Below are 13,505 nucleotides of genomic sequence, written 5' to 3'. Positions count from 1 at the left end.
AATACAACACCCTGGAACATGGATTAATTAATACAGACCAAAGCTGCAAGGTAATTGCTGCAGCTAAAGTACCTGACTGACCTTGGGAAGAGGGACCTCTCCCACCTGAGAGTGAGAGAGAGAGCAGAAGCTGCACTGCACAAGGAAGGTACTGATTACCAAACTTTTGTGTTATATTTTGATTCTTTTGTTTTAAGTTGGTGTTGGGCAAGCCACCCAACTGTAGTTAGGCTGCCAACTGTGTTTAGTCAGCGCTCTGGTGCAAGGGTTTATTTTTCCTTGTTTTGTTTTGCTTGTTACTAAAGACTGTGTAACAGAATAAACTGCAGGCACTTGCCTTTAAGAGGAGCGACTACTGTGACTGGTTTTTACCCTAAAAGACTGTGGAAAGCGGCCCCAAGACACTGACCCAGGTACCCCTACAGGTCTAGTTGTCACAATATATATATATATATATATATATATATATATATATATATATATATATTTATATATATATATATATATATATATATCACAATGCCCGATGCCTTAGGATGCATAATTGTTGTTAAGTGAATAAGAGCAATGCAAGTGTGGGTTATTTAATAATGGTTAAAGTTTCTCAGTTATGTTTTGGGCAAAAGTGCTATATTGTTGACAAACAGAATTATCTTAAAGTTATACATTAGCAAGGAACACACATACTCACAAAGTGAAACTCAGTCAATGAGCTACTTTATTCAGTCATTACAACCACAAAGGATATGATAATTTGATTTAGTAAGGCCTCATTTTTATTTCAAACACCTGCCTTTTTTAAATGAACTAATAAAAGGACCATTTAAATGAACACATAATGGGTATTACTCTAGGTGGTAAGTGGCTTTAATCTTATTTCGATTAAGAACAGCAAGATGAAAACCCATTACATTACAAATATAATTTATCAGCGCTGAAAAACAAATCATTACACAAAGCCCCTGTTTTCATTTCATAAGCAATGAGTAATGATACTAGCAGCAGTGTGCCACCTTATCAGATTTAAAAAAAAAAAACAAGCTGAATTTAAAAAACCGAAGTGTGAATTTATCAACACTGATGAAGGCAGGTTCAACCAAATCATTACTAAATATAATAAATATTTTTGACAGTGCCATTATGAAATGTAAACACATTTTGGCTATATATTTATGTAATTTGGGGAAATGATATATGAAAATATGTTTCACAATTTGATAAAAATGTATTTGAGTTTTCTTTAGCTATAATGATTTAATATTTTTGTATTCATACAAAGGCTTGGATGGTCTATAACAAAATATTTTCTATATAAATATTCTATAATAAAATACAATTAACTAAAAATCAGAAGAAATGTTAGGAGTTTGTGTTTTTGATATGCTAGGTACCCATCAACCTGTTTTTTATTTCCAGGTTGATACCGACAAGCTTGATAGTGTATAAAATCAAACAGTTAAAGCAGAACACTAGTTGGTAGTTTCATTCACACCAGTAATTGTTTCTGTGGAAAAGCACACAACTCTACAAAAACATACGTCACTGGTTCATTAGAAGACCGTTAACATACTTCTGTGTTTTTGCCCTCTGTAAAAACATGGGGTGAATTTCTAAACTCAGCACTCAGATTAGAACTGAGTTCAGGACCGTATATCTGCTGTGCAAAGTGGAATCTTAATCTTTATTGACAGCCCCATTGCTAAGAAGCCTACCTGGGATGTAATAAATGATACAACATTTATACAGAAGAATGTAATACGAAGCACTTGTTTATTCACATCTTTTAACACATAGCAAGATGATTGCTTTCAAACAGCTGACCAGTAAATGCTAACTGCTCATTGATTGTTTTGAATTACTAGACAACTACTGCTTGAAATAAAACATCTGTCTGGCTATTTTGGGTTACTAGAGCTGAAGCAAACTTTACATGTATGATTAGTACTTTAATAGAGTCTTATGTAACCTCTAACCTAATACATAGGTACTAGATGAACAGGAAATCAGAAATGAAGGGCATCCAATAGCACTTAATAGGGTAACTTCACCAGGTAAGACGGTAATAATTTAGATTGTTAAAAAATTACGTTTGTGCAAATGTGTATATATATATATATTATGGAGAGTGGTTCACTGTTTTGTAAAGCTCTTTGTTATTGGTCAAATTGTATATTTTTAACAAGCACTGTGATTGCTGTTTTAGCTTTAATTACTGTATTGACTTTTTGATTCTTTGCCTATGATGACCTTTTGGTATGAAACAAATAAGGCTTTCTTTGATGAGATGCTTTTTTTTTAAATGAACATTTTTTAACTGGACCACTTTGGCTTTCAATGGTTCAGCCTTGTGACAGTCTGATAACTATGAAGTAATAGAAGAGTTAGAACAAGGATGAAAACATGATACACCACAAGAAGAGAGGTAAAAATGAAATTACAACTGTTTAACCCCACCATTTGGACCCTTTTAGGAAGGTAAAAAAAAAACATGCAGATTTATGTTCAATTACTGTACTACGTGAAATTTAGAAAAAAAGTGATTACAAAAAAAAATATAATAGTTAAAATAATAAATATTGTATGTTCTACCTACATAATTATCTGGAACTTGAAAATTTATTGCATGGGAAAAATATTAAAAATATATAAATAAGTATGTTTGTGTGTAAAAATACATTTTCATCCTCATTCCTAAAGTGGATAGAAATAGTTATTTATTATTTCAAGAAACTCATACACTATTTTGACAGTGGCTTCAGCTGGCAAAAGTATTTATTGTAATCTGACTCCTTGTTATTAATCCTTGAGTCGGGCTCTGAGATTTAAAAAAAAAACAACATTCTCTAGATATAATTTAACAGTACTTAGTGATTTTTCTGTTTTAAACAAAATCCCTTTTGAAACATTCCTGCATACCTTGCCACTTTTTATTCTTTGAGATATTGCAGTAAAACGTTGGTCAAGATCAGACAACTTTGATTCTACCAACATCCTGCAGTGGGCACCATGGTTTTTCATTAAATCTTCAGCTTTTTCATGTATAGAATCTTTCTTTGGCTGCATATCATTCAGTTCAGCCTTTATGACCTGTAGTCCGTCAGGAAAGTAAAAATAAATAAAAACACAAATAAGTAATAAATAGAAAGAGTGTGTGTTCACATCAGGCATGATAAGTGAAAGCATATTTTCCATTATATTGCTAAGAAACAGTGCCCTTGCGAGTTTGTATCTTATCAGTATTGCCTATCACTTTACACTCTGATGGTAAATGGATTTAAGCACAATAATAAATGTGAATGTCTAGGTCACAGGTTCTGACTTCTTGGAATATCCTTATTTCATTTTACATACCCTTTATAATCAAGACTGACTAGCTACACATTTTGAAAATGTCTGATTGTCACAAAAACAAAGACTATTTAGTAAACTGTCTTTTTGTAATATGAAGTACAAGTGTTTTCTTAAGTGTGTTCTGATTAAGTTATTTCCACCTTTCTAATGTAGGCAAAACTGTGTTCTCTTTGTGCAACACAACAAACTACAATATGTGAAGCATAGGTATTCCATTATTGAAGAGAATACCTTTAAAGTTTCTTCTCTCTGCAGTGGCTTCTGTTTTTCAGACTCGTCCAAAAGTATTTCAGCTCTGTACATCCAAGATGTAATTGTAGCTACACCCTGGTCAAAAGATTCCATTTCATTCTGATATTGCTATGAAACAAAAAAAAAGATCCCTGTTATTGTATGCTCTAAGACTACATAATTATGTTTTAGTGTTCAACGTAAAGGGGAACTCTTCAAGTTACTCTTCACTACCTCCTTTCAGCAATCTGTCTCGCTTCATCTCATTTTATGCAGCAGTCAGCGTTTAATGGACAGAACTTAGATTGTAAGTTCTACAGAGCAAGGATGTCCATTATTTTGTCTTTAAGACACTTAGCTTTTAATCTGTAAAGTAACTGTACCTTGTATTTATTATTGAAAGACCCCTATATGTTGTGCTGTACAGTACTGTGCTATAGAAATAAAAATATAAAAACATACATACAGTACATAACTAAAATAAAGCTCTGATACATCACTGGTGTCTTCTCTTTGCATAGACAATGTATCAGAGAACTGCTGGCTTTGACTCCTTCCTGAAGAGAGAATACTAAACATTGTCTTTCTTGATTATTTCATAAACGGTACAGAAGGTTTAATTACATATATTTAGAAAGTTGCTTGTTTGCATTAGATAAAGCTCATATTAATTTTTATTAACCTCACAGTATAGAGCTGTTAGAACAAATATATTCATTCCTAAAAAAAACTCCAGTTCATTGTGCATAACTGAAAATATATACAGTACTTAACATTAGGTAAAAACAGTATGTGGTTTTAAATTTGTGGCTTGTTGTTTGTTGAAATAAAAATGTTCCCCAATAAATTTTTTCATGGTCTTAATTTAACAAAATATATTAGAGAAAGCTTCAAGACTTTAGCATGCATTTCATAGTTAATAGATAACACTGAGTAAACATACATTTATTATAGCTTGGCGCATTGAATACTGAAAGATAAAATAAGGAAGCACTTATAGAATCACTTTGTAGAAATTGTTAAGATTGCGATGAAGTAAAATACTGAGAAAACTGAGAAAGGCAAATAAAGCAAAATCACATATAATAATTGAAATGGGCAGGGTGAATGTACAATTTTTATGTTTGCCTGCCATCAAATAAAAAATGTATACAACAGCAAAGAGTGACTAATTCTATCAACTTAACAAAATATTTTTTAATTTTGTTCACACTGTTACTGCTCACACAGTAATGTCAGAAAAAAGCCCTCTCACCAATATTAAGCGAAACCACTCTTCAGCCCTCAATTTTACAGCGACCCAATTGCTGTTCAGAAAGCTAAGTTTATCATCTACGAGACTTTGTTCTCCTCCGAGCAGTGTCCTTAGTGAATCATCTAAATCCTGAACATTCTTCAGTTGTTGCTGTCTTTTCTCCATCTCCTTATGTGTTGACTGGTATGAAAATACAAACACAAAATAATTATTTGTTACTCTTATTCTACTTAACCGTTGCATATGTTCTTAGCTATATGTTCTACCTCTTTTGCCTAAACAATTATTGTATATCTTTGATTACCGTTTTGTTACAAAGGTTAATAAATCTGTGTTTGTTTGTTTTTTTGTATTGATTTGGGTTTCCTCAGGCCACTAAATTGTTGATGTTTTTTATATTGACTGGCAATGACACATGGGGTAATTTTTTTACAGAGATAATTTTTTACTCCCATCCATTGCAATGACTACTGTTGTAGTCAGCATTTCACAATGGTATTATATTTACCACAAATAAATTCATACACAGTAAATGGCATGATTTAACTTCATTTTACCTTCTAAAAGATTTTTAGAAAGAGAGATATCAACCTACATCAGCATACACACACACCCAGTCTTCCAATGACCCAGAATACCCTATTTAAAATGTATTAAAATTAAAAATGTGTGGTAAATGTGTCACTTGCAGTACAACTTTTCACTTTTTTTGCAGGAAATCATTTCAATAGGCTATGAAATAACAGGATCGCTGGCCGTTTAGCTACAGACAATGCAGCTAATTGTAATCAGAACTGTGACCAGTAGGATATTGGCCCTCTGAATCCAGATGATTAAGGGTGCAGAGTCAAGTGATACACTGGCAAAGTAAAACAGCAGTATAGGTTATGCACCAGATACAATTATGTTTATAAATAAAACTAGAAGTTCTCTGATGCTAATTGACCGGATCAGCAGTGTAGTACTAATTTTAGTATACACACTGATTTACTTTATCTCCGAAGGTTACAAATAGCTCTTTTATCTAAGAACAGCTTTTATATAAGCATTAGCTTTCCTTCAAATAAGCAAAGCTGTATTCAGTCCTACGACACCGTTATTGGCTATTTATAAAAGTAGATATGACCCAGATGAATAATTTAAAGTTGATCTTTTCCCTGCTGCTAGGCAATTGTTATGTGTAATTTAAAATAAGTCAGCTTTCCTTGAAAGGTTGGAATAAATGAGAGAGTACGAATGCCATTTCAGCAGAAGGAACACAGGATAGGTTACCAGAGTTTGTAAATGCCATAATTTGTTTTGGTTTAGGATTTAAAGAGTGATTGACAAGTTAGTTCACATATGTTGCATTTTATGCATTTTGCTTTTTATAATAAGGCCATTATATATTGTAGTGGTTAGAGGGGGGCTGATCATTTAAAATATGTACTGGGATATCCAATTTGTAAAGCCTTACATTATTTAGGGGCATATTTATCAAGGGTTGAATTTCGAATTTAAAAAACTTCGAAATTCAAATTCAAAAAAACAACCGAAATGAAGTTGAAGTTTTTTTTTGTCTAATAGGTCCATTTTTGATCTAATAGGTCCAATATTTGGCCATATTCAAATTGAAAGAATCAAAATAATACCTAATTTCATTGAATTTGAATCAAAGTTTTCCCCCCAATTGACTTCAAATAGGTTCTAGGAGGTCCCGCTATAGGCTAAAACAGCAATTCAGCAGGTTTTAGATGGCGAATGGTCGAAGTAGAATTTTTAAAGAGACAGTACATAAATTTCGAAATTCTAATTTTCTAATTTTTTCAAATTTGAATCGAATTTGGACTATTCCCTAGTCGAAGTACACAAAAAATAGCTCGAAATTCATTCGAAAAAAAAAAAGGCGTAAATGTAATGGGTGGAGACATAAAGGGTGTAAATGTAAGGGGTGAAGACAAAATATCTAACTGCAATTGGGAACTAACCTCATGGGATGCTTAAAATATCAAAGACTAGTAAGTAAAACTGACAACTTCTTAACTGCTTTTTTGAGGTAAAGAAATGCGTCTTGCCAAGATCCTTCCCCTTAAATCAAAAATAAAAAACAAATCTCTATGTTGATGAGAACTGGTCTTCCAGAATTAATTAATGTAATTTACTGCTTTAAAGGGACAATACATATATTTTGTAAAGAATGTAGTGCAAAAAGGTTCTGCATCTTCAATAAAATAATATACATTACAATCATAAGAAGGGTCTAAAGTCCCACTCTTTGAGTGCAAGGAAGGGGCATACTCTCTTAAAATGATTGTCCTAATTATTATTTGTCCTGAGTGAGCTTCCAGGCATAAACAATCATGAGACGTGGGGTTAAGGGCCAGATTTATGACTACTCTAACATTTAAAAACATTTTTCACAAATCTTTAAAAATTTGTTTTTTTTTCTATATTATTCTATATTATTTTTAAATGTTAAAATTTGGTTTTGTAAAAAACTCAAAAATTCAACAGGTAAAAAAGTGTCAAGGTCCTATAGAAGTCAGTGGGAGCTGAGCTGATCCTATTGGACCATTATCAATTCAGACTTTAAAGGACAAGGAAAGTCTTAAATAGAATAATGCTAGAAATGCTGTATTTTTCTAAACATAAGCATGAACTTACTGCACCACAAAGCCTAATCAAACAAATGATTTATGCTTTCAAAGTTGGCCACAGGGGGCTGTCATCTTGTAACTTTGTTAAACATCTTTGACTGACTATGACCCTGCACATGCTCAGTGTGGTCTGGGCTGCTAAGAGATCATCATAAACAAAGCTGCTTGAATTATGCATGGCTGGTAAGAAAGGCGGGGGCTCCCCCTGCTATAAATGATTGTTTCCCTGCTCAGAAGTTACGGACCATCTGACAATTCCTATCCACAACTGTAAATGAAGGGAGAATTTCACTGCATACAGTCAGGTTTCTTATAAAAACGGTACACATTTTTTAATTAAAGTATTTTGGATATAGGTTTCTTTTTCATTAAAGTAAAATGGGATTTTATTTTTTGCCTTTCCTTGTCCTTTAAGAGGTTTTCTGATCCTTAAATTTGAAACCATTAACAAACCTCAAAAAATGGGCCTCTAAAGAGAAGTTACAAAAAAAATGGGTCTCTATATTTTGGCAATAAAAAACAAGCATTTCTAGAATGTATGCAAACTTTTTAATGTAGATTTAATTATTTTTTATCACTTTCAACATTGGATGCAAACTGGGTTGATAACCAGGAGCAATATTACCTGAAGTGGATAGGACAGCTGCCACTAAAAGCACAGTCATATTGTTTTAGAGCCCTGTTTTGACATTCATTGATCAGTCTAAAAGTGAAACCCCAGGACAGTGCATGCTGGCAAAGGGTGCATGACAGGGGCGGGACAGAGCTGCCTGGCAGGGGATTAGCAGGGGGTTAGTGACGTAGTTGGGGGGTGGAGTTGTAAGTGGATGTGTAGCACTAACTGCTAAGGAGGGCATCCATTTTGGAAGAAGAAAAGGAGTCCCACCCTCCCTCCCTAGTATTTCCCTTTGTGCTAGTTGTCACAATTGTGGCCTGGGTAGTGGGGCACAGGATAAGTTGATGTGGAATGGTGAGTATTGAGCTGACTAACCAAGAGGTTATGAGAGGGAATAGCCCGTTGTCACAGCCGGGCGGCGGGTCCCTGGCAATGGGGAGAGTTAATTAAGTGGAGTTTTACCAAGTTGGTTAATAGAACTTGGTTGGTGGTGTTCCTCTCTAAGAGCGGTGGTCTCTGGGAGGGTATGTTGTATTGGGGGTAGCATGCAGTCCTGCGTACCCATCATGCTAGAAGGCACAAGCGGCTGGTGGCTTAACGATTGCATGTACCTAATTGGGTCCATTGCCAGGGGCCTTGCGGAGGATAAAATGTTAATGGTATTTCACTGTCATATTTGTATGTTTATAATGTTGTTAATATAACAGTTATTGATATATGTGTTATCTATTGTTAAATGATCTGTTGTGCAATAAAGCTGTGGACATAAAGACTCCAACAAATAAAATGTATGGTGAGCGAGTTGGTTATTCCTAGGCCAGTTTGGGTGGAAAAGGCAGGTATTTGTCCCTGCCCATGTCATGATTTTCAGGAGTTTAACTCATTGCAACATAAATCTTCAGGATAGAGGATTTTTAACTTGATTCTTAAATTGTGGGTTAGTGCACATGTTACAATGGCATACAGATTCTGACCTGAAGTTTTATCATAAATGGTATAGTTATTTTCATAGCTTGCTGTTGCAGGGCCGGAACTAGGGGTAGGCAGAGTAGGCACGTGCCTAGGGCGCAAAGCTGGGGGCGTGCCAGGCATGTACTCGCTCAGTTGCCTACCCCATGTCCGGTCCTGTCCCTCCCCGACTGTCGCATCTACGTGTTCCTGCGCATGCGCACACCGTTTCTTGCATACGAGCTGGAGCGCAGTTTCACAGTTTCGCGCATGCACGCTGAAGCGCAGTTTCGCGCATGCGCAATTGAGTGCACGCACAGCCGGCGCTGTGGCCGGCCAGGTTGCCTAGGGCACCTGGCCGGTTTGGTTGTGGTTGTGATATATTAATCATAATATATGGCACTAACTTTGCTCCAGGCTAACCCTTCATCCAAGTTTGAGGGCATGCCCTGCTCAGCAGATCTCCTTGTTACTTCCACATCGGTTGCAGCTAACCAATCTGTCAGACTGTTCATTTCTTTTCTCAGTTTTCTGGAGAGTTTTAGGCACTTTTCTAGGGTTTGTTTTCCTTCTGTCACCTGAAAAAGACATACAGTACTGCAGAACATTGGCTTGTGAAACAAACAAAATCAGATTTTATTAAAAATGTTACATTTTTTTCTAATAGAGATCAATTTCAACTTATGTCCCAGCAATGAAAACATACAGTATCCAAAATTCTGTTTTGGAATTACAAAAGCATAGAGCTTGCGTAACATACAGTACTTACAAATATAAGTATATTTAAGTTGAATTATGTTCATACTTGTGCCGCTCATCATCAGAGCAATTCATTTTACCAGCAGTATAGATTTGAGGAAAACAGTGGCCTCCAGTGGTATAAAAAGAAAAAGGCTGCTTGATATAAACATTATAGGGCTCATGAACATTTACAAGTGCAGTTGTGTCCCAATTGTGTTAGCTGTATCTCCCCCCCCCCTGCTTGCAGTTTTTAAATACTTTGCTTGTTTTCAGCTCAAAAATATTATATTATAGAGTCTTATTAAAAAACATTGCACACAAATATTACAAAGATAATAAATACTGTATGAACACAAGAACATGTAATGCCTAACAGTATGTGACAGTAAATTTCACTCAGCTTCAAGAAAACATGATGAAATATTCCTTATACTGTACTTTAATTATAATTTAGCATGGAAATAATGTTCTTTCAAAGCCAGCACATTCAATTGTACTTATACTACATGCCTGTCTGTCCAGACACTGTTTTAAAAGTGCATATAAAAGTTACTTTATGTGCACACAGCCAAACAAACACAAAAGCAGGAGCTAGCTAATATTGGCAAGCGATTATTGAAATAAAAGGTATTCATGTGCCTTTGTTACAAGTGAATATGTATTTTTTAATCACACATTATTTTTATTTTCTCTAGAGAAATTGCAGTTTTTATTAGATGATTAGAAAGTTGAAATCACAAATGGTTATTTTCAAAAAAAAAAATCAGAATATGCATAATTTATTTATTATATTACATTTTTGTTACATTTCATTAAGGCAACCACTTAATTCTTTAATTCCCTTAAAATCCTAAGTGGAAAATGAACACTTTGTTTGTTTCAAAAATAATTCAAACACTGCCACCTAGAGGGTGTTTACTTCTCAAGAATTGCATATGTTGATTATTTTTGAAAAGGCATTTTTACTTTTTTTAATGATTGTTGCTTATTTTGTGTAATAAGCTAATTGTTGACCCATCATTATATACAGTATGTGAGCTATTTAGTAATTATAAGACAAAGTAACTGCAAGATGAATATTGTTTGCAAGGTGCATCTGGTTGTAATATCGACCATCCTATTAGTTATTCATATTGTCTGAGGATTTAAAGAGTTATAGTTTGAAGTAGCTCTAGCATTTCTAATGGCATATGAATCCATTACAATTTAATGAGTAGATTTTGTAAGAGAATGACACTATTACCTATTATATGTAAGCCTTCTTGCATCTATCAAAGTTGTGTGTAGCATGGCCACGCACTAAATCATTTATTGCTTATTTTATTTTAATTTAACTACAGTCAGTGTCATTTCTAAGCTAGGAGCCACATAATGCAGCTCCTGAAATGCCGCCCCCCTTGCCTCCCAGTGCTTTCCTTTTCCTGAGCAGGGAGGGGGGTGAAACAAGACAGCACCGGGCTCCTCCTGATGAAAAAAACATTTGGAGAGGCTCAGTGTGCATTACCGCGCTGCTCTGCTGGCTGAGGCAATTTTAATACTAATGAGGAAACTGACCCCGTGGTCCAGGCCCCCTAGCGACCATGGAGTTGCTTCCTCTATAGTTATGCCGCTGGCCACATCGATAGTGCAGAGAGTGCAATAGTGCTCTATTAAATTAGAAAGCTAAATTTCAGGTTTAAAACCTGGAAATTCAGCTCTTAAATGTACCAGGACTAGCTTTTTTGGTAACCTACTGGACGGTGGCACCTGAGGCGAGTTTTCCAACTTGCCCCATTGGCGCAGTGCCTCTGACTACAGTAATGCATCTGATAATGTAATGCACTGCATACATTTAGATTCTTAGAGAATCTGACATGATTAGCGATGAGCACATTTTTGTGGCCAGGCATGGATTTGCGGTGAAATTCCACATTTGCCATCTGAAAATTTTTTTACAAAACTGTGGCAAAAATTTGCAGCAAAATTGTCGTCAAGACAAAAAAGTTGCCACATTGACTTTAATGCATTTGGTGTGATAAAAAAAAAATCACGCACGTAAATTTTTTTTTACATCTTTACAATCTTTAGTTCTGTTCAAACTGGCTAGTTAGGTTTTAAGATTAAACACATGGAAACTGGGTCAAGGAAGAAATAGAGAAACTATCCCATGGGCTATCAAAGTATTCAAACTAAAAAAGAAAAATGCCTGTTTGTTGATCTGTATACTTCATACTGTATATGCAAAACACCCAGTACCAATTCATGATATTCATTTACGTGTACCAGAATGAGAACAAGGAAATATGAAATTTGTAAATAAAAAGTCGTTGTCTATTTTGTTATCAGAGATTCCAGAAGGGGTTTTGATTAGAAATATTGACATACTCTGCGATAACTGACATTAATTACATGGTTTTACAACTGTTAATTAGAATAGGTCTGACCCTTCAACTAATAAACATGTTACTGCTGGGAGAAGTTATTTACAGTTAAAATACAATTTTCTTGGTATAAACATAATTACTGGTATCAATATGACTCCAGTTACATGCACTTAACTCCTAAGCTATAATGGATTAAATAATTGTGTAACATTGTTAATGGAAAATATCAGGAACACAACAGAAACCACTTAAATGTTTCATTTAAAAACACAGAGTAATTACATTTTTCCAGCAGAGCCCTGGCTATGTTTTGGTAAATATACCAGTCTTCATTGAATCATCTGGGCAGATCAAAACAGACAGCTTCATCAAAAAGAACATGTACATTTTTGTGTCAGGGCCATTCAGACAAAGTCAAAGTCTTCCCTTAAATGAATTTAGCCAATCATTTTCAGCAGATGATTTTACACACTTGTTACATGTATTAATCATTTAACAAATTAACCCTAGATCAGACCCCTGTTGTTTAACTGGTAGTGTACTCTTGGTGACTGCCAGTCCTCACTTGTTATAATGAATGAGAATCATATTAGCCTTGATAAAACAACCTCCTCAATTATTTTAAAATAATTTTCACATTGTTTTACTAATGCACTGCATAAAAAAACAGAAGCACTTTTTCTAGTTCTAAAAATGAAACTGATAATGTCAAGTTACATAATTAGATATCCAACATCTGAATAGTTATTTCTTTAATTTCTCTCCATGTTTTTTGAGTATACAAACTAATAGGCTATTGTACTATGATTTAAGAGAAAGGATTTAAGGCCACTAACTGATTATTTTTTTGAGTCAAATGACTGTTGCAAAGTAGCAAGTCCATACATATATACAAGTAAACATTTGAGCCAAAAAGTCACTGAAAGTTTTTAAGAATTCGATGATAATATTCATCATGAAGCAAAGGCTTGAATGACTCACATTTCAGCATATACAGTATATCACTTCAGTAGTAGTTTATGATCTGCCTTTTTTTGTTTTAGTTCATCTTAGGAAAACATAATAAAGATTGGCTTGAGTGTGTTGAATTCTGCTTTAAGGGTGCTCTAACACCCATGTAAAATGAAAATAAAAAGCAATTTTCATATTTCATAGAGTCTGGTGTTCTGTGCTGTGACATGCTGTGGAAAATATCTAACTGGGGTTGTTAATGTTCAGACTCAGTCCTTCAAAGACAACTTATAGAAAAATTACATTTTGACACTTGTTCCTATACTTTGTTTTGGACCAAATAAGGGACTATTTAGCTGTCTTTTTTTCTGTGACTTTTTATTTAACTTCTTAATCTTTATATTTTTTATCAT

The 13,505-nt window shown here is 34.4% G+C and overlaps 1 protein-coding gene across 1 annotated transcript in view; it reads right to left on the bottom strand.

Annotated features, from left to right (window-relative positions):
- dmd.1.S (dystrophin, gene 1 S homeolog) overlaps positions 1 to 13,505 on the bottom strand; it is a 935,293-nt gene that overhangs the window by 653,965 nt on the left and 267,823 nt on the right. Inside the window, exons 33-36 of the mRNA XM_041584187.1 lie at positions 9,445 to 9,615; positions 4,838 to 5,017; positions 3,583 to 3,711; positions 2,917 to 3,087 (exon numbers count right to left, since the gene is read on the bottom strand). Coding sequence (XP_041440121.1) covers positions 2,917 to 3,087; positions 3,583 to 3,711; positions 4,838 to 5,017; positions 9,445 to 9,615 — 651 coding nt within the window. The remainder of the gene's footprint in view (positions 1 to 2,916; positions 3,088 to 3,582; positions 3,712 to 4,837; positions 5,018 to 9,444; positions 9,616 to 13,505) is intronic.

The sequence above is a fragment of the Xenopus laevis genome, chromosome 2S (assembly GCF_017654675.1).
Source record: "Xenopus laevis strain J_2021 chromosome 2S, Xenopus_laevis_v10.1, whole genome shotgun sequence".
NCBI lineage: Eukaryota > Metazoa > Chordata > Amphibia > Anura > Pipidae > Xenopus > Xenopus laevis.
The sequence above is the reverse complement of the archived record's forward strand: the minus strand, read 5'-3'. Positions and strand labels throughout refer to the sequence as shown.